Source organism: Fringilla coelebs (genome assembly GCF_963513975.1).
Source record: "Fringilla coelebs genome assembly, chromosome: 5".
Taxonomy (NCBI): domain Eukaryota; kingdom Metazoa; phylum Chordata; class Aves; order Passeriformes; family Fringillidae; genus Fringilla; species Fringilla coelebs.
The window spans coordinates 65,145,675-65,167,777 of record NC_140033.1 but is presented as its reverse complement, the minus strand read 5'-3'; the positions used below and the strand labels follow the sequence as shown (position 1 = coordinate 65,167,777).

At 41.1% G+C, this 22,103-nt stretch overlaps 1 protein-coding gene across 5 annotated transcripts in view; it reads right to left on the bottom strand.

Moving 5' to 3' along the window:
• The window catches only part of LRP6 (LDL receptor related protein 6), a 118,444-nt gene that overhangs the window by 12,999 nt on the left and 83,342 nt on the right, over positions 1-22,103 (bottom strand). For 4 of the 5 annotated variants that reach the window (XM_084206214.1, XM_084206215.1, XM_084206217.1 and 1 more), the window contains 8 exons: positions 19,177-19,393; positions 17,415-17,704; positions 16,094-16,320; positions 13,732-13,916; positions 11,334-11,660; positions 7,254-7,456; positions 4,050-4,261; positions 3,682-3,872 (listed from right to left, as the gene is read on the bottom strand). In XM_084206214.1, coding sequence (XP_084062340.1) covers positions 3,682-3,872; positions 4,050-4,261; positions 7,254-7,456; positions 11,334-11,660; positions 13,732-13,916; positions 16,094-16,320; positions 17,415-17,704; positions 19,177-19,393 — 1,852 coding nt within the window. The remainder of the gene's footprint in view (positions 1-3,681; positions 3,873-4,049; positions 4,262-7,253; positions 7,457-11,333; positions 11,661-13,731; positions 13,917-16,093; positions 16,321-17,414; positions 17,705-19,176; positions 19,394-22,103) is intronic. The other variant, XM_084206218.1, reaches the window with a different exon arrangement.

Below are 22,103 nucleotides of genomic sequence, written 5' to 3'. Positions count from 1 at the left end.
ATTAACACTTCTGACTTCCTCATGTTCTTTTCTTTCAGCTATGTTACCTTCACTAAGCTATTAGTGCTAAATTGGGAATGCTCCTTTCTTTCTAGCAAAGACTTACTTTGCTGAGTTCCTTTAGCAATCACCAGGAGCAGACAAGAGGCCTTACACCTCTGAAGAGTGGTTGTTGATTTCTGTGCCAGATTTTCTGGCATTGAATACAGTCAAGAGTGACTGTCACATTTCATGGTTAACTCTCCACGCAAAAAGAACACAGGCAATGGTTGTTTTAAAGGTATCACTAAAGTCTGTTTGAAGACAGTGAAGACTTTGTAACTCACACATAAGAAAAATGTTAGTCAAAACCTGAGGGCTCCAGAGGGAGGCTTAATCCATGCTTCCTTTATTTAACAGGATGACGTGGCCATTAACAGTCAAATATTCAGTGAGTTGATCATATTCTGAGCACAAAATTACTTGCAAAGCACATGGAATCTGCTTCAATTTTGAGAAGCTGAAACAGGATCACACAAGTCAAGCTAAAGCTTGAAAATTTACCTCTAAATCCTGGTATTTCTGATATCTGAGCTCACTGCTGTGCTTATTTTTCACTTCTACTACAGCAAACAATAGCTTCACATTGTTCATCCATAGAATGATTTACCATAAGTTTTTATATTTTTGTTCTGTACAAATACCCTGGAATAACTGAATACCAGGGGAAAAAATCTACCTTAGCCACACAAGATAACCTTACAGGACAGAAGACACATGCACTTTGTGATTTTAAACTTCAAATAAATTCTATCTATCCTTTGTTTAGTGGCACAAGGGTTTTTTTTTGCTTGTTGAGAATTTAATCAACATTATGTCAATGATGATGACTTAGAAACAAATTCAGCTATGAAAAATGTATTTATCACCTTTTCACTAAATGCACAGAGAACTCAGAAGTTAAGTAACCTTCCAAACATTTACCAAACATTAAAACCTGAAGGAAAACATGGGAATTCAAATAGGCTAGGCTGGGCTCTCACCACTACTTTGGAACAACACCAGCAATGATCTGATTAAGAAGAGACGTTGATGAATTCTGAAGGAGGTTATACCCAGACTGATGGAGAAATTAATAGACTGAGTGATGTAAGTCAACCTAAATAACTGCAACCATCTATTATAAACTCCAATAACATGACTAATTCTGTCAGGAAAAGGTAAGAAACAGAAACCTGCATCTTGAGAAATAAAGTTAAGCTGAGAATAGGGCAAAATGCAAGGAAGACAGGAAGGAATACAAAAGCTAAAACCCTGACCTACCCAAACGGAGTCTGTACATGCCCTGCTCTGCCATGCCCACGTCAATCAACATGGCATTTTGCAGTATGTTCCTAAAGCTCTGAAGCTTAATATTTTCACTCCCTTAATGTCTTAATCTTTCTTTTTAATATTTGTGACCAAGTGTAACTGACTATTTCTGACTAAACTGAGACATTAAATCCCTTCTTCCATAAACCAACAATGAAACCCGAAGCTGACTCATCAGGGTGCTAGTCTCCTTTATTGGGATTGTCAGATGAAAGGGAGACATGATTAAGAGGAGCTTTGTCTCCTGGCATCACCATCCCCTTTCCAGCAATACCATTTACAAAAAGACTTAAAACCAACCAAATAAATACAAAAATCAGGACACACCCATAGCTCATTCTATTTCCAAATAAAAATTACTTAATTCCAGAATCATTAGACATTTCCAAATCACACTAATTATTCTGGAATAGAAGAACTAATTTCCAAATAGTTTCCATGGTAGGGAGCTAATTCCAGTCATCTTTTCATAAACAACCCCTTAATCATGTGAAGAATCTGGTTAACTTCAATAGGATCTCCCATTTGGGCAGAATAACCAAGTCCTAAGTGCATGCCTGAAGGACAGGGAGGAAAAGAAGGACTACATCACATAAAAGGCATCCTAGCTGTCCTTGTCTTTATGGGTACTGGAATCTACAGAATTGACAGAGCAAGAGACTGAATGTTTTTAAGAAGCTAACATGCAGAAAAATTACTCTGCTGGTCAAAAGAGCTTATTAATCAGCATTCCTAGGCACAGGAATGCATCTCAGCAGTCAGCAATTTATCGTGGTGATTATAGCAATCTATTTGTGGTGCAAATGCAAAAAAGAGAGGGAGGTTTTGGAACAGTTTTTTCTTCGAAATATGGTTTGTAAAGTAAAAACTTCCACTACATAACATTGGTGATCCAACAGCCACATCTTTGAGGAAAAAAAAAAAAGAAGCAGAATCATTAAACCTAGACTGAATTAGAATTTAGACCCATCTCCTTGTCTGGTGTCCTAATTTCAGGCAGATAACAGAGAGAAATAAAGCACGTGTAATATTCTCCTGCCTGTTACTCTACTCATGCAAACCCTGGATCTGGGACAGCTTGGAATGTACTGAGCAACATCACAGCACCTTTTTTTTTTTTTTTTTCTTCAATAATTCACTAACTCAGGTTGTGTCTTGCATTTAAAAACAGTAAACAATCATGATATCACAGTTCAGTAGTGACCCTGAATCTTCCAGTGAGACACCACTGAAAAAAAATTACTGTCTTTCTGAGCTTTAATTCCAACCATCTAGGAAAAATGAAATGTTTTCCAAACCAAAAGCTTATTCTAGTAACTTAACAAAAGGCTGAAAATCCAAGTGGTGTCAACAGGGTTACATGCTGCTACTTTGAATGAAGGTACCATGTCATAAGTGGAAGACATTACCACAAACATTACTTCAAGCTGTCATAACTCCTTGTATGTTTTCAACTCTCACTACCAGCAACAACATCCAGCCCAATCTGTATCACAAATTAGTACTGATGCTACATGAGGCAGCTGAGCTGATCCAGCACTTTGCTGGATTAGGCTAGTAAATGAAAGACATTTGTCTTTCTTACCCAATCTAGACCATGTAATTTTCCCCTCTTTTCTTGCTCCACTTCTGTTTGCTTGTTGGACTCTTTCCTGAACCAGTGCAGCTTTCTAAGCCAACAGAACACCATTCTCTATTTGTCTTTTTCTGTATAATGTTGTTAGGTTATTGTTAAATGGGCTGAATCAATTCATAGAGGAGGTCAGACAAGCAGCATAACCAATCTTGGGGAGCAAGCAAAGAGAATTCCACAGCTGGAAGAGGGAGGTTTTTGTCTTTTGAGGACAGAGAGGTGTTACATCTTCTCTGTCCTTCTCACATCTTTTCACCCCATATGACAAGTACAAAAGTAACCTGGACACCTGCTGCTTCAACTCTGCAGTACATATTTTTCCACTAACAGGGAGCTTTCCTCTGATTGACAATTAGTGCACCAAAATCAATGCCTTTAAAAACAACCCTTTTTCTCCCCTTCCCAAAACTGCTGCTATTTATTCATCAACTGACTTTGGGAAATCTACACAAAAGGTTTTGCAGTGAGAAACACCAAAGTAAATAGCATGTGTAGCAATTAATAATGCAAATCACAGAGTCATGAAACTGTAAAGACACGCTGCATGAATCATGCACATTCCCTGGCTGGGAATTCAGGGAGTGATTAGAATCATAGTACAGACTGTTTATAGTAGGAAGGAAAAGATGACACCTTTCTCTGCATTCCCCCACACCCACACCACACAAATGAGTCACTGAATTAAGGTGCTACTCTACCTGAAAGGTCACTGCTTTCAATCCTGCGCAGATCTGAGTCAGCCCAGAACAACTTGCCCAGCTGGCTGTCAACAGCTAAGGCGATGGGCTTGCTCAAACCACTGAAAAAAAGGACTTCTCGCTCAGTTCCATCCAATGCTGCTCTCTCAATTTTAGGAGATCTCTCCTGGAGGTTGGTGAAATACATGTATCTGGAACAGGAATGATTAGAGGAAAATAAAGGTTCATTTGATCTTTCCACATTTTTGCTCTAAATCCAAGACATCTTAACAAATGTCAAAGTTTTTTCATTCTGACAAACAGAAAACAAGCTGGAGCAAGAAAACAACTTGATTCTCAAAACCCTGGGCCTGAGTTTTCCCACATACCCTTTCTCTGGATTCACCACAATGGCTCTGGGCCTATCCTGATCCCCCTTGAGCACCACTCCCATGGGTCTCCCATCTAGGCGAGTGACGTTGATGACGTTGGTGGCCTCGCAGGTCCAGTAGATGTAGCGGCTGTAGATGTCAATGCTCAGGTCGTAGGGCTGCATATCCAGGTTCTGATTGGGAACTGGACTTGTCACAACAGTGAGGCTCTGCAAAGGAAAGAGAAACAACACACAGGAGAACATTTAATCTTATTGTAATGTGAATAACTTTATTTGTTATGGATGCACCATGTCTAACTACTGCTCAGGAAAAGGAGACAGCCAAAATATTAGCATAAAGTAAGGAGAGACCCAGGTTCTGTTGCCACACCAACACCTTTGATAAGATAGAGACACATAGTCCTGATGGTTTGCTGTAGTGGCAATCACACAAGCTGACTGCAGCTTGTAAGACTTAGCAAGTTTGACCAGTAAGTCCAAATTGTCTCTGTCTTCAAGGTCCAGAGTCAGCTCTTCTATTTCCTCTACTTTTTTGATAACTCAAGAGTTCAGTTTGGATCGACCCAAAGCCAGCACATTTAACATCCTACAATAGAAATGTACCACCACTAATTCCCAAAGCTACAGTTAAGCAGAGAAAAACAAAGGCAAAGTGAGGCCAGACAGCACTTGAAATGCTGGCCTCATTCTTCTCCACCATTGCTGCCACCTCAGTTGGAGGACATGAGGGAGGTTAATAAATGGAAGGCAGCCCTGCCAAAGATGAAAAGCACATCAGCTAGTGTACAACACTGACTTCAGAGCATTTCCAGCTAACACCTTACTAGTTCAAGGTCTTGCCTTCTACTGGTCTAGACTTCTGGAGTTGTCATGCCTTTTTCTTTTGCAATTATTACTACTTTTAGAAAGAACTTCATCAACGTATGTCATGGACTTCTCTAAAATTCTTAAGAGGACTAATAAATCAGTAAACATGGCCTACATAAACATTTTGGAAGCCATGGTTATGAAGTTAGCAGCCTCTACCCTCTCATCCCCAAATTAAACTTCACCAGAAAATTTGCCTAACTTTATTTGGCTTGTCACCTCTATGAACTGGTGTGCCTGCAAGTGTTCCATTTGTTTATTCTGCTGAAGCTGGCAAAAACATGGTGGCTTTTGACTAGTTTTGGGTATTATTTAGATATTCCAAAATTAAAAGCATTGCTAAATTAAGAGTTAAGGCTGAAGGGCATACAGCAGGATCCAACTACTACCACACCCACCACCAGAAACCACACTCTTAAAATTCAACTGAATATAGCACCTCTCTTGTGTTGTGTTGCTCATCTTAGTCTCTCGCTCCTCCCACATTCAAAAAATCAGGAAAAAAAGATCTATTTTAAAATGCAAAATCAAATAAGCAGTCACTGGTCACAGTTAACCTCACTAAATTTGCATATTGGGTTTGTATGGCCAGGTTTTGATTTGGGGGGTGGGGGCTGTAGGGATGGGTTCTCTGAGAAGGGTGCTGGAAGCTCCCCCCATGCCCAACAGAGCCAACGGCACTGAATCCAGGATGGTCCCACCACCAGCCAAGGCTGGGCCAATCAGGGATGCTGCTAACACCTCTGGGACAACATATTTAAGAGGGAAAAAAGTTATTGGGCAGAAGCAATTGCAGTCAGAGAAGAGTGGAATGAGAATATGTGAGAGGAACACCCCTGCAGACACCAAGGGCAGTGAGGAAGGAGCGGCAAGAGCTGCTCCAGGATTCCCCTATGGCCCTGCAGCCAATGGAGGGCACAGGGGTGCAGAGATCCACTGCAGCCCCTGGAGGAACCCTTGCAGGAGCAGGGGGATGCCCAAAGGAGGCTGTGACCCCATGGGAAACCCATGGAGAGAAGAACGGACACTGGAGCAGGTCTCCTGGTAGGATGTGTGACCCTGTGAGGGACCCAGGGCCTGTTCCTGAGGGACTCCACCCCATGGGAAAGACACTGGAGCAGTTCATGAAGCAAACATGGCCCATAGGAAGGACTCATTTGGAGGCAGAAGGTCATGGAAGACTATTTCTGGTGAGAGTGACCCCACACTGGAGCAGGGAAAAGACTCCTCTCCATGAGGAGGAAACAGTGGCAGAACAAAGTGTGATAAACAGATTGTAATCCCTTATCCCAAGTCACGAGCCTTTTGCTGTATCTTGTCTCCCCTGTCCAGTTGAGGAGGGAAGTGACAGGGTGGTTTGGGTGGGTGTTTGGCCTCCAGCCAGGGTTGAACCACCACAGCCTGTATTACCTTTTGTCTTCTACCCTGTGGTATTCACATACTCTTGGAACAGAGAGAGACATAATTCTCTCTCCAAGGATTTTTCCTGGGGAAAGCTCAGAGAGAGAAGAGAAAACAATTCTTATCTCTACTTGAAAACAATTCTTATCTCTACTTGCTGCTCCTGCTGTTTGGCACATGTGGAATGTGTTATGGAGATTGTTTACCAGAAGGGATTTGATAATTGGACTCTGCTGATGGTTGTTTGGACTGATTGACCAGTTAGGTCAAAGCTGTGCCGTGACTGTCTGTAAGGGGTTCCGGGTTTTTCTTTAGTAGGTTAGTAGTGTGATATGGTATTAGTATAGTATATATTGTAGTATGTAATATAATAAAGTATAGCTTAATGAAGCAATTGTTCAGCCTTCTGAATCACTGGGGTCAGAGCTCGTTACTCCTGTGTCGAGGATGTCCTGCATCGATACTACCCTACTCTACTTCCTCTGTATTTTCCAGTCAAATACATTTTCCCAAGCCTGCTACATCTTTTACAGGTTCAGTCTAGTCACTCCATGCCCCTGTGATTTACAACAACTCTCTTCTTATCTGCTCCAGGACCTGGGAGGCTCCAGACACAGCAGTGTGCTCACATAGTTCCAGCCTCCTCGTTTCAGAGGATCTATCCCTGCCTCTGCTCACATACCTTTGTCACACTCCCCAAGAACCTGGCAACAACAGTATGCTCAAGCTGGCCTTGGTTTTCCATGTTTAATTTATTGCTGCACCTCCCAGATTTACTGACTGAGGACTCCAGAAAAGTCCAGATGACAGTGGTTCTGCCGAGGGACAGTAACCTACGGGGAAGTCTGTACATCTAAATTATCCCCATCCAAGCAGTCACTGTTTGGCACAGGCATGCCAAACGTTGAGCAGTTCCACCCCCTGAGGATACCTGGCTGCCATCTTCCTGTGCCTTGCGGATGATGTTCTGCCGAGAGTCAATCCAGTAGAGCTGCTTGTCCAGGGGGTCGTAGTCGATGGCGCGCACGTTGCGGAGGCTGTGGATGGGCAGGATGATGTCTGGGCTCTGCTGCTCGTCTATCACCATGCGGTTAATGGCGTTCTTCTGGCTGAACAGCAGAAAGGTGGTAGGAGCTGCATGGGTTAAAAAAAGAAAAGGGGTTGAAAGGGTTACACGTGGCAATAACACTGGGCATTTTTATGTTTAAGAATGACAACTACAATCCAGAACCAGACATCTATTTCATTCCCCTTTTCCCTCTTCCTTTGCCAAAACCAAACAAAAAATCAAAACATAACAGTCCCAATCTCTGATGAGTATGAAAAGCCTTTCAAATTAACCCTTTTTACTATAAATGTCTGTATGTGAATATTATAGTCAAAGAACAGATTTTTTAAGTGGCAGGACTAGCAAAGACTTCTGTCAAAAGCATCTCAAAGAAGAATGGTCAATTATGCCTCTCAAAGCACTGTCCATTTTCTTTCTAAAGGGGTCTCAGGGAAATGTAGCTCCACTATATTGAAGTTGAACCCATTGCTATGTGCACTTCTACTTGCAGAGGAATGTAAGAAAAAGCCAGCACTGGTTCCTTATTTAGATGTTTCAGGGAAAAGAGACTGACACTGGTTCAGTCCTATTCCTACAAATCCTTTTTCTGCCTGTACTGGAATGAAACAACTAATTCACAGGAAAAAATCTTAATTGTGTGTGAGGCTGTGTTTTTGGAGAAAAATGCACTTGCTCTTCTCAAAGCTATGTATCTTTAGTATTTCTAGGTGGTTATCTGGGAATGACAACCTGCAATGAGAAAAAGAAATCTGATATTCTGCCCTGCAAAAATTTCCTGGACAAATGTTTGTTCTTTGTAATTAGAAATACCATCAAATAACAGAAGGTAAGATTTCAACACCCCATACAGCTGTAGTTTACCAGCTGTAACTTACAGTAAATTACACTTACACAAAACATTAAATAAATCATTGAGAAAAATCATCTCTGTATTATATAGCTGGGTCAGAAAACAGAGAAGGTAGTGAAAGCATTTTCCTTTTACAGAGGGTTCTTTTCAATAATGCTCTACCTGAAGCCACTGCTGTGCAAGATGGTACAAGAGCAAATTGCCAAAAATGCAGCTTGAAGCCTCCCTGAAGTTTGTACAATCAATTCTCTACAGCCCAAGCCTGTAGAGAGATTAGCAGTGGGACACTGCATTCATTTACCAGCCTGTAAAACAGGTAATGCAGCACCTGGGAAAGGGGAGGAAGCAAAAGTCTCCTAGAGAACATCATCACCTTGCTTTGTTATTTTAGCATATGCTTTGAACAGCTATTCTGACTGTTGGGAAAAAAAAAGGCAGGGAGGAGTTTCCTTGGAAACCAACACTCTCTCCTGACATCCTATAACAATCAGGCCTAATTGCAAAGTATTTTTGCTTTCTGGAAAATCTCTACATTCCCTTCAAGCACTTCTCCAATAATTTAAGCTGCCTTCTACTTAGCTCTAAACTGTGTAAGAAAGCACACAAAAAAAAATCAAACCAAATAAAAGTGAAGACAAGTTTATATGAATGCGTACCGCAAAATAATGGATTCACAAACATCAGAATTCTTACCAAGAAATTATGATAGAAATGGAAAGGGAAAAAACTTAAGGTAAAACAATGCAGATAAACATGTAAGCACCTAAAATTATTTCTATTCTTCCCCAAAGATACCCTCTCACTTTCTAAGACTGCCTGGCTTACAACTTTGAATTGATGGCTCATTATAAAAAGCAACAGCAGAATTTCTCCCCTTGAGACTCCACATCTCTGAAACACTACCAATTTCATAAATCCCTTTCCAGTTTTCATCATTCTCCCTCCCAATAGTCACATATTTTAACTGTATTTTTGGCAGCAGGCAAATGGAGTGCATTGAGTATGTCTCCTGTGTAACCCTGCCTTCCAACTTCATGACACGTGGTGGGTCTGAAGAGATCTCACCAGAGTATAATTAAAAGAACCTATGCATGCATGAGCAGGGGATTCTGGAAGGGAGGACCTCTAGACAGGGCCTGGACTAAAAATGTTCAGGAGGTACATAAGCAAGTAATACAGGCAAAAGAAAGTTAAAACAATTCATGCTCCAATTATAGTGTCCAAAAAAAGGAATTAAATTGTACACAGAGAGGCCTAAATCTCCAATTAGCTACAAACGAGAAGCTTGAAATTTCCCAGGTTTGAATATAGCAGAGGAAAACTCCTAATACCACACAAAGAGCCCTGAACTGTACCATGGGGAAATGGTTCTATTTGTTCACAATGTATTTCCTATATTTTGCTCCTTGCTCTGTTTCCAGAAGCATTTTCACAAGAAAAACATGACCTTTGATCATTCTGCTACTTCTTCTCCACTAGAAGTCAAATTCCTCCACCTAGAAGATCACAGTCCCTATCAGAGAGATGCCTCTAACTTGCACAAGCACGTGAAAGCATCAGGGTGCAAGAATCCAGCTGTCATGCAAGGGGCCATTGTAATAAAAAAAGGACAGAAGTACAAAACACATAGGGAGTAGAAAAGCACAGTTTTTTGAAAAGCATGGTTTTCAAAAAATGCCATGAGGTGGCATTTGTGCAACAATCTGCCCAGCTTTTGGCTTTAAGACAACAGTTGGATGTCTCTACTCATGCATAATGTGGATGAGATACAATCTGTCTCTCTGTACCAGGAATCTCTTCACCCACTGACTAATGTGAATGACACCAGTGGAAATCAGCCATCCAGAGCTGCTGCCAAAATTATGAGAGCTTCACTGCAGCCAGTTATTGAGAGATGGATAAATTATTTGGTTAGAAACTAATTACACACAGCCTGAGGGGCCTTGTGGTTTGTATTCTGCACAACAATAAAGAAAAATGGGGCTTGGCTGCACTGAGATCAGGAACCAGACTGCTGGGGAAGCCATGGAGCCCAACCCATCCTCACTGAGGAAAAACACTTGCAGAGGTCTACGAGTGGCCCACCTCAGCATCTCATCAGCCAGCAAACACAGCTACTACAGAATGAAATCCTGACCCCATAAAAGCTGCACAAAGTCTAGAATCCAGACTAAAGTATCACATATCCTTTATGCCAGGCAAGACTAGGAACACATAAGCAGATAAATAAACAAGTAGGGACCTGAAGAGGGTCTGACAGAGACACAGAACCAAAACACTTTTAGCTTTCGTGTTTACATAGATGTAGCCAAGCCACTGGAAAGTTCACTAACAGCCATTCTTCTTATTTAATTAAGATACTGGTATGTTGCAAGATTTTTTTTTTTTTGCTTTCAACATCCTATGTTATCTTAAAACCCAGTGAGATATTACTACTGGAAAACTGTAAAACTCTTCTTTCCTCCCAGTACAATGCTGGCACGGGTCACTGTGTACCGCCACTGGGCCGTTTCTATCCGGATAGCGAGATCTATGAGGACCAGGGTTCCTTCAGGCGAGCAGTCTCGGGCCGGGCAGCTCAGCCTTCCGCAGGCCGAGTGTCCAAACCCTAAGTGCCCTAAGCCTGACACCTTAGCAAGTGCAGTGATTATCAGCTCTTAGTGATTTTCAGCTCTTTTATAATTTCAGCTCTTAGCTCGCTAAGATGCTGGCTTCAGTGGCTTCCACAAAGCAGATGGAGAGAGAGGAGAAGGCAGCCTCGGAGATTCCTCGATGGTTTATTTGCAGGGAGTTTGCGAAGGGTTCCAATGGCAGCTCTTCTACCCAGAATAGGCCAGGGTCGCTACTTATACAGGGTATGGGGGGATTGAAAACTGACCAATTGTAAGGGTTAGGGAAACTAGCCTATAGGGTCACAGAGAGATAAGCTAGGCCAGAGGACCTAAGTGAGGACTCCAGGCTTAGCTATTCTGACTCAGCATTTCCGTATCTCGAGGCTTACATCCTCCACGGGGCCTTAGCCATCTCAGTGTCCGCTACAGGTCACTAAACACACGTGCTCCTGCATTTCCTGTTCATTCCCTATGGCTTACCACTGCAGGTCCTGTTGTCAGAGTTCAAGGAATAGTGAGCTGGGCAGCCACAGACAAAGCCTCCCACGGGGACAGCCAGGCACAGGTGAGAGCAGTGCCCGTTGCTGGAGGCACACTCGTTCCAGCCCGCCTGCCGGGAGGAGTGGAACACCAGGATGTCCATCACGTAATCCAGGTGGCCCTGGATGATGGTTCGGTTCTGCCCGCTGGTCTTGTTGGCCCGCTCGATGCTGCGCCGGCTCCAGTCTGTCCAGTAAATGTAATCCTGGTACTGGGTCAGGCCAAAGGGGTGAGGCAAATCATCAGCTATGATCTCACGGTCCAGGCCTGTGTCCAAAAAGAAGGGAGAGAAAAGTGGAGTTACATGGGCACAAGCAGTGTACTGTTGAACATGTCTCCTGCCCAGAAAGGTTACCACGCAGTTATTTGAAGTTATTATTTCATCATTACAAGAGTAAATTACAAAGTAATGTACAGTAGTCAAAAGGAATCTCAGAGCCTATCACAGAAGTGTGCTAATCCCGATTGCCATTCACAGAAAAAATGTGGTTTACTGAAGAAAAAATTTCAATTTCAAAAATTACCAGGGTTCTCAGAAAGATTCTGTCCTTTCCCTCCTGTGGTATTTTTTGGGGTTTCCCATGGCAGGAAGGAATGAATTTGACTCTATGTTTTTAGAACGTTAATTTATTATCATATCATATATTATGCTATACTAAAGAATAGAGAAAGGATACAGACAGAAGGCTTAACAAGATAATAATGAAAAACTCTTGTGACTCCTTCCAGAGACCCAACAGAGCTGGACTGTGATTGATCATTAAGTCAAAAAAAAAAATCTCATGTTGGATAAACAATCTCCAACCACATTCCAAAGCAGCAGAAAGGGAGAAGCAAATGAGATAATATTGTTTTCTTTTCTCTGAGGCTTCTTAGCTTCCCAGGAGAAGAATCCGGGGCAATGAGATTTTTCAAAAAATATAATGGTACCACCCTCCTTCCCAAAACTGACAGGATGCCTCTCAATCTAATGCAGGATCCTGACACTGCATTTCCAGTTGAGCATCTCTTGCACCACACTTTTCCCACTGCTTATAAGAAGAAAATTGTTATGAACTTAATGAAATATTACATTGCATTATGAGAAAAATTAAATGCACAAGGCTAAAATACCTTGTCTGTGGAATGTCACAACATTCCAGAGTAGCCAGAAAGTCAGGACAGGGAACGGCTAATTGTGTATACCATGGAAATGTTAATAGATCTTAAGGAGCAGGACATGGCAGGGGGAAATTATTTCAACTCTGTTTTATCAAGCACTTCATTATCATGGTTCCTCCTGCTGTGTGGTCACACAAAATGAACAGGAGATTATGAAGCAGGAAGACATTCCCTCTTTGCACACAGAAGTTAAGGATGCACAGCCCCACACTCTGCTGCCACCAGCCACAGGCACAGGGAAAACGAAGCTCTAATGCTGTTTCCAGTCACACATTTCAGAGGGAAACATGGAGCAGGCCTCCAAATCACACCAAAATATATGAGAAGCTGAAGAAAAGCTTTTCTATCACATATAATTCCCATAATGCATTTTCCTGTTTTGATCTTTTTCTAGCTTTGTTCCACTACTGCAAGCATACTGTTTAAAGCAGACTAACTCCTTCAGCATTAAATACTGGCTAATTATTAATGCTTAAACATTGGCTATTGCTAATGCTAAACTGAATAATTTAGCATACAACAAGGCAGTTCACTCCTGTGGGTGCTGAGAAGTTAAAACAAGGTACTGTGCAAATCTGAGAGGGCCTAGGTCCTCCACACAATACTCTGGAACAGGGAAAGAACAAAATATTCCACCTCCATTTAGCTGCAATAACCAGTTTATAAAATCATCACAGGCCCTAGCACAGAAGAACTCTACTGCTGATAAGTACTAGCCAGGAAAAGGTCCTTAACATGCAGAATACAGGGGGAGAAAATGCCTGAGGATACTAACAAAGATATAAAACCAAATTGTATTAAATTTCATGTTGAATCAGATGTTATCTTCTTGTTGACTTTCTTTCTACCTTTGTTATGTATTTTCTAGTGCTCTTGAGAGTAGCAAAACAAGACCCTCCAAAACACTACAAGATGACATCTTTGTCCTACATATAACTGGAAATATGTACACCTTGTGTAATTTTAACTTTCTGAGCAACCCAATCACTTAAAACCGATGCCTTGCTGACCACAGTGTTACATGAACATGAATTATAGAAGCAAACATTAAAGGCATGCGAGGTCGGGAAATTTTATTTTTGTCTTATCTTTGCATTATTTAAGCCACCATTTGCCATGAGGGAGCTGCAAAAAGCAGCACTGCCCCCAGGATGCTGCCCAGGGCTCTGGGGCTCACCTAACATATTGGAGGACTCGATCAGGTTGGTGTCCAGGTCGGTCCAGTACAGGCGCCTCTTGGCGTAGTCGATGGTCAGGCCGTTAGCACGCCCCACGTTTGGGACCAGCGTGGTCCTCTCACTGCCATCCATGGCAGCCCTGTCAATCTTGGGCTTGCCACCCCACTCAGTCCAGTACATGAACCTGATCAGAACAGAAGAAAGGAAAATAATTGCATTCAATCCAAGAGAACTCAAGAGGAAAACCAAAACAAAGATCCTTAGAAAGCATAAGAGAAAAAGAAAAGCCGTAAATTCAAGTGTTTATTAAGACACATTGTGCTAAATTAGTTTTTGGGATTTGGTTTTTTTTCAAAGTAGAGGCAAGAAAGTGAGTCAAGTTTCCTCAAAATGCTTCCAACATTATTTTTTCCCACTTGGATTTGGATTTTCACCAGCAAGTTCTGTGTGACAGCACTTTGCTAGTAACTAATCCATGCATGCCATTTAAGAGGCAGAGGCTGGCAGTCAGGCACCTTCATTTATACCTGGTTATTTAGCAGGGTGTTTTTCCAGTTTATCTTCTGTTTCTAGTCAGCTGTCTCTCAGAAGAAGGAACACAAAAAGGTAGATGTGCAGGGTACTTTTGTTAAAAGGTGCCACTACTCATGTCCACACAGCTAAGTCAACCAGCCACGTGCACAAGTGTCTTACATCTCAGCCAAGACACACAAATCTGCATGGCATTTCCACTGGAGCAAAAATACAATTATTACACACTCACAGGCCAGCTTATGCCTCATTTGGAAGAAGGACAGACTTGCACATGTTTACATTTTCTTTAGGCATTGCATAGTAGAGTAGGATGTATATTTATATATTATATATTTGCTGGCTAGTTAGTCAATTCTTCCAAAATATGAAGCTGATACCATTCCAAAATAAAAGTGAGAGGCAACTATCCAATATTTATGCCTTTGGGTTTTAATAACTGTAGTAACAAACCCCTGGGAAGTCTTTCAGTTCCAACCAACTGCACAATAGGAAAGGTTGCTTCAGAAACTGATGATCAACAAGGAGAAATTCACTAGACACCAGGAATACGTACAAATTTTTCTTAAAAATTTTGCAAGTACTTTGTGTGTCAATTTTGCAAATTGAACAGCACAGAGCCAAGTGTTAGAATTGCCCCCATGGCAGCAATGCCTTGAAAACTTCCATTTAAAGTACAACTATACTGTATGTATATTTATATAAGTATACATAATATATAAGTATACAGCTATACTATTGCTGTAAGGAAAAAGGGGCATTTTTACAAAGTAATTTTTTTTCTGATCTGTGAAAGACAAAGCACTGAATGATGATAATCCTTGGGAAGAACCTACTTCCAGTGTAAAACCAGAATCATCCATAGCAGCCTTTTGTTACAAATGAGTAACTGGATCTAAGAATCTGATGTGGAATTCTCATCCAGCCAACCCCCGGGACATCAGAGCTGAATCCAATCCAGGATCCCATTGGAGGTGACCACTGCCACCACCTTGTTGAAATAATTAGAAGGAATGTGTTTCAAGTTCTCTGCCTTGCTGTAGCTGTCACAGTGTGACTGGGAACTATGATAATGTCATAACCCTTGTAAATGAAGTTCCTTCATTTGAAAAATAATGCAATATTGATATAACCTCAAAAAGTTTTTGCAGTAATTAGTTATTGTCGAGAGAGCATTTCAGGGTAGAAGAGCTGTTTCAGAAGCTGAATACTTAGCTTGACTTGCCCCCTTCCCTCCTTTCCCTGTTTATTGCCCTACTTTGGCTATTACACTTCAATCCAACTGAGAAGTATCTTCTCAGAAAATCTTTCATTTGGGGCATTTCAATTGGTTCCATTCCTTCTCTGTCCTTCTTCCTTTGTCTGTACAAACTAAAAGGTTTCCTTATCTGAAGAAGTAAATACCTTCCTTATGCTCAGATTACAAACTTAGCTCTCCCACCTTCAAATTAAATCATTTATTACCTTTATTGGATCCTAACTTGTGATAAAAAGAATCCTAATTTCTAAAGTGATAAATATATTCCTGTCAATGCTATAGTCCTTTTCTGATTAATGAATTCCATAAAACTGAAACTACTTTGATTCTGTGGTTAATTAAAAAACTAAATATAAATCCCTTTCTAATGAGCCGCTCTGAATTTTTTTTTATTTAGTATTTTTAATGATTATTCAGGACATTAAAAGTGTATTTCTCTAAATTACCAGGTTGTATTCCCCAGCTCAGTTCTCTCAGGGTTTACAGGCAGCGCTTAACCACCATGCCCTAGAGGAAGCATTACAATGTTGTTTTTCACTGTTCACGAGCACAGAATTAAATCAGCGAGTTACCCCTCGGCAGGGTCGAGTGCCAGTGCCCGGGGACTGTCAAGATCTTTCCACACGAGCACCTGGCGGTGCTGCCCGTCCAGCTTGGACACCTCGATGCGGTTGGTGCCGGTGTCAGCCCAGTACAAGTTCTTCCCCAGCCAGTCCACAGCCATGCCCTCGGGATAATCCAGGCCAAACTCCACCACGTGTTCCAGCGCGCTGCCATTCATAAACGCTCTGCTGATGGTCTGCAGGGATACAAAGATACACAGGCAAATTAGAAAACTTACCAGTCTGTCACTGGGCTGCTTGTTTTCTTTGTTGGATTTTAAACACTTTCAGATTTTAGACATCTCATAGGAAAGAGGATCTTACAATATGCTACTTATTTGCAAAGTAAACAATGCTGCTATTCAGAAGTAATGATTTACTGCGCTCTGTGAATGTATTCTGTGTCAATTACAATAGCGTTTCACTGGGGAAATAAATGGGATAACTAGTCTGGTTGAATTAAGCATCTACATGACAAAGTGACCTTAATAACTCAGTGCCAACTTTGAGGGGGAAATATTTTGGCTCTCCCAGGACTATACAAAAGCATCAATGTTATAGCACTGAACACTATTTAAAGCAGCCTAATGAAACAAAAGTGCAGGACAGAACGGCAAACAGAAGAAAACAACCAAACGACTGATGAGCTCAGTAGCTTCAGTACTGATGGCTAAATTTAATTTCACTAAGCACAATCTCTTCTTGGACTTTTATCCAAAAGATTTTTTTAAAGTCTGCCATCAGGATCAGCCCGTGATAGCAGATACAGCCAGAATTCCATTTTAATGATATATTAGAGTTTAGGCATTCCCTGATAAGCCTGAAAATGTTAGAATAGTACAGAATTCTTTTGGCAAACATGGGCTACCTTTCCATGTCCTCGATATTTTTATCTGCACACACCCCTCATACTCAAAACGAATCAGAAGTTAACAAATCTGTGATTTTGGTTTACTTCCTAGTTTGAACACAACCTGCTGATTATGCCAGTTTGTGACAGCAGGGCAGTTTACAGAGCAGTCTTCGTGTGTATCACTTAAGCAGCTCAAAGGAGTATCATGCTTAGGGAGTTCAGCCAAGTCACCTCTTGGAGACTCATTTAAACTCTGTGTTTTTAACTGCTACGATTCTACAATTGTGAAAGTCCCTAAGTTATTGCTGGCACATGTCTCACATCAGTTACAGAAAATGTAAAAACGAAACTCTTTTACTTATCCCTTGAATTTTGTAAACCCTAAATATCTCAAGGAGCATATAGCAGCTGAATAGCCAACATGGACTAAATCTCTACCTTCAGTGAAATGTCAGTCCAGTAAATGCGATTGTCTGTCACATCAAAATCCAGAGCAGAAGCCTCCTTGACTCCGGTGAGCGGAATAGCAACGTTGTTATTGTTGGTTTCTAGGGAGATGCGCCTGATGTCTGCTCTCCTGGAGAAAAGCAGGAAAGCTTCTGGCACAATGCAGGTCCTCATGTCACTGATGAGCTCCAGGCCGATGGGGCAGGCGCAGCGGAGGCCTTGTGGTCGGTACAGACACAGGTGGCTGCAGCCGCCGTTGTCTTCTGCACAGGGGTTTGTACCTAAGCAGGCAGCGAGAGGAAAAGCAACAATGGCAAACTGCCTGCAGGTGAAAGGTGGAGCTAGTCCTCACATGCATCAGCCACACTATGAGTCCTCCAAGTAAACATACAGTTTTTCTCCTTGTATTCTCTGATCAAGTTATTTTTCATTCATATCCTGTAATTCTTTAGACAGACCTTACTCTCCTTGGCTGGAAAGCCAGCGGTTGTTTTCCTTACATCAAGAAACAAAGGAAAAGGGATCTGGGCTTCAACAGCTACTGATGATCCCAATTCACAGCACAAGCACTGAATGCACAGTAGGTGTATGTTCTGCTGCCTTTTACAGTACACTGGTCCAGCTCCATACCCCCTTGTATTGCTGCAGGTAAAAAACTTGCAGAGCTATTTTCACATCCATTCAATAGTCTCTCCAGGATGCAAGTGAAGCAGCTCTTTGCAATACTCACTTATGTACCTGCACATGTTGGAAATTGAACTGAGAGGCTTGGCACTAAGGAGTTCAGTTGGCCAAACAGTTGCAAAGAGGGCTGCATTCAACACATGGTACCTTGGGGCATCAGCCACACAAAGATACGTATCAACTACATTTCACTCCTTTCCTGCAGTACAGTCCAGACAGTGAGAAGCTGCAAGCCTTATCCACATAGCAGGATACTCAGGTACTGTGATGAGTTCTGTGATGCTACAATTATACTGCTACCAGTGCTTGGATAGCCTAAGATAGGCAATTTAAAGCTAGATGCTGCTTTTTTACAGCACAAACACTACAGGGCAGGAAGTACTTCGAGGTATTTTTAAAGATAATTCTCTAATATTAACACAAAAACTACTGAACAGACTAAAACTGCTCATTCTTAGCTTTTGCATACTGGGAGCACATGTTCAGCTTGATATTCTTCCAAGCTACAGAACTGAAGCTCCTCACAGAAGACCTAACCTATTGTATTTGCTGGGAAATGTCCCAAGGAAGGCAGGAATGATGAATCTGACTCCATGTTCTCAGAAGGCTAATTTATAATTTTATGATACTATATTATATTAAAGAATACTATACTATACTAAAGAATACAGAATAGCATTTACTTACTAAATGCTAAAAAGCTAATAATGAAAACTCGTGACTCTTTCCAGAGTCTCGACACAGCTTGCCAATGAGTCAAACAACTCACACCAGAATCCAATGAAACAATCACTGGTGGGTAAACAATCTCCAAACACATTCTAGATGAGCAAAACATGAGATAAGAATTGTTTTCTTTTCTTCTAAGGCTTCTCAGCTTCCCAGGAGAAAATCCTGGGCGAAGGTATTTTTCAGAGAATGTGAGTGCTACACTAACCCACCCTACCAAGCTGCAGCCTGCAGTCATCGTGCCATAGGACTGAATTCTGCCCATTTCTAAAACTCTGCAGGACAGCACTGCTGACATTTTCTATCTCCTTGTCCCTTGGCTGATGAGCAGCCCACTCACCGATGACCTGGTGGACGTTGGTGGCTTTCAGGCCCATCAGATCGGGCAGCTGATCGATGATGATCTCTCTCTCTGCCGTGCACTTGTGCACGCGCTCGATGCTGCGCCTCTGCCAGTCTGTCCAGTAAATGTAGTCTCCCAAGAGAGTGAATCCAAATATATGAGGCAGCTTGTCCTCCACCAAGACTCTCCTACCAGTTCCATCAGCATTCATGACCTATGAATATAGAAAAACTTTTTAGATATATAGAATAAACCTGCCACTATTTGGCAGATTAACAAACTAGCTGCTCCATGCTCAGGCTTCAAATTAAAAAATAACCTCCTATGTATTATAATGCTATCAATGTTACACAGCACCCTAATAAAAAAGAAGAGACTCTTTATTAAGAGGTACTTTCTTGTAACCAGATCATAATGTGGAATTATGACACAACACTCATTATCTTTGCTTTAGGAACTATTATTATGTAATAACAGTTACTCCTGTTATGACTCTCTCATTTCTGACATGAGTTTTGGTTTAGTTTTAAAGAGGAGTCATTGTGTTTTACACAAATGAAGACAAATTTATAATGGCCAAGGAGTTCTGGCTCAGCATCTTCTAGTCCACAGTCCCTCCCAAGTGAGCTTTGCCCATATGACAGAGAGCATTAAGAGGAGACCCCCACAAAAATACTGGGAGACAAACACATGAAGATCTACAGAGTATATTTATATTCCCCAGTCTGAACAAGGAACCAGTTTTACATCCTTCAAAATTAAGTACAGTAATTTTTTATACTACAAGGAACAGCTGTAGTCTGTAAATAATTGCATGCCTTTGATCAAGACACTTGAATTTACTGTGCCTTTTTCCTCTACTGTTAAAAAGGAGTAATACCTAACTTCCTCAGTGAGGCACTGGAAGGATTAATTAAACATATGTATGCATGTTCCAGTGATCGAGTGCCTTACGAATGTCAAGTATTATTATAAAATGTACCACACTGACAGGAATAAAGAGTCCCATGTTTTAAGACAAGATTAAAAATGGTTCAGTGCTGCAATTTTTCAGAAAAAAAATCCTTTTGAAATATTTCTACTTGTTTCAAGGCCATAGCTTAAGTTTACAGTATGTATACCACCCTTCCAAAACCAGGAAAAAACCTCCAACCAACCTTAATATAAAAACTTTCAGAAACAATGTGATTCATAAAATCCAAGGTAGCATACTAATCCCTGAAACATTACAGCATCCTTCCCACCACCCAAGCATCTTTGAAGTAAATGACTGGAAAAGGGGTGGTTTATTAAGCCACTGTTTTCAAATCTCTCTCACTTAGGGAATTGAGATAACCACAAACAAATCTATATGGCTTCCCATCCTTCCCATGGCTCAACCCCAAAGATTTATGCAATGACAACCTTCAGGATCAACTGGTTTAGTACCTCAGACTAGACTGATGATAGCTGGTGGCCAAAATATCTTCCCAGATCACAAGAAAAGGCTACTTTGGAACAACTCCTACCCAGGCACATGTGAGAAGAGAGGAAAGGAATAAAGAAATGGAACTGAAACACACACCTTTCCCAGGACACAGTCTAATAAAATATTTATAAATTCCCTTTAAAAAGTGGAAGAAATGCTATAACATTCACAATAATTCAATTTCTCCTTAAAACCATACCTTGTCAAACTTCCCAACATTTTGGCACTTACTCTCAGTACATTAAAAGATTCAGATTATAAAGATTCAGGAACTGAATCTTTATGTGCACAATTCCCTAAAGGGATGCTGCATATTTGCTGGATTGTAGGAATAAGCTCTGTATTTACTTTTGAAGAAAGGTCATCATTACTTTATGGAATTAGCTTATCAAAACCCTTCAGTCCAGCAGAATATAGAGCATACTCCTACAAATGCACTAATATATCAAAAATAGATGACTTGTCTGTAGTGACTTGTTTCCCCCTCCCCCTTAAACTACAGAGATAAGCCATTTGCTTACAACTAATTAATACATGGCAATTAGTGCTTGCTGAGCAGACCAAGAAGATAGACAGAATGGAAGGATGTTGAAAAGTGAATCAACTAAAACCACACAGTAATAAGCAATAAAACATCACCATCACAAAGTAGCATTTTTTAAAATTACACTTTTTGCCTTGTACTTATAAAAGAAAGAAAATTCTCTAAGGGATTGCTTAACTACTGGCAAAGAAAATTATTTGGAAGGTGTGTGGTGTGAAATGAACTTTCTTTGGCAAACTTAAAGAGCTGTTCAAATTAGCTTCCCCCTATACTGAAAAGAGTCAGGAAAAGAGAAAGGACTTAAGAATTAAGTATCTGTTTTTAATTAATTTTTGGTTTGACACATAAAAGCTACTTTGAAAGACAGCTTTACATCTCCATGCACCTTTCTGAAAGTATTTTCATATACCTGCCACTCTGTTCCCACCGCAATTTTACCTGATATACACATACACACACATATGATGCATATATGCAATTTTACCTGACATACACATATAAATATATATATACACATACATACATATGGTAGCAGCCAGCTACCACCACACATATATATATATATTTCCATGGCACCATGTTGTCTGCACTGACTTTGGCTGCATGTTAGGTGATTTCAATAGAATTACATCCCATTGGCTACAGAATCAAACAGTCTGGTGGAAGGCAGAAAGGAAGTGGCAAGGAATGTAGGGGTGATACATACAAGAACAACAAAGCAAAAAGGAACAATCACTTAACAACCAGCTTCAAGGGATTTCAGCATCATCTTTACACATACTCCAACTCAGACAACAATCAAGTCCCAGGCTATAATCTTTGCTGGATTCTTTCCCCTCCCCAGCTCCACATGGATCAGGCTCCTCACAGTGAAGCCCCACAGAATCCCACACACAATAAACCCACCTTCAG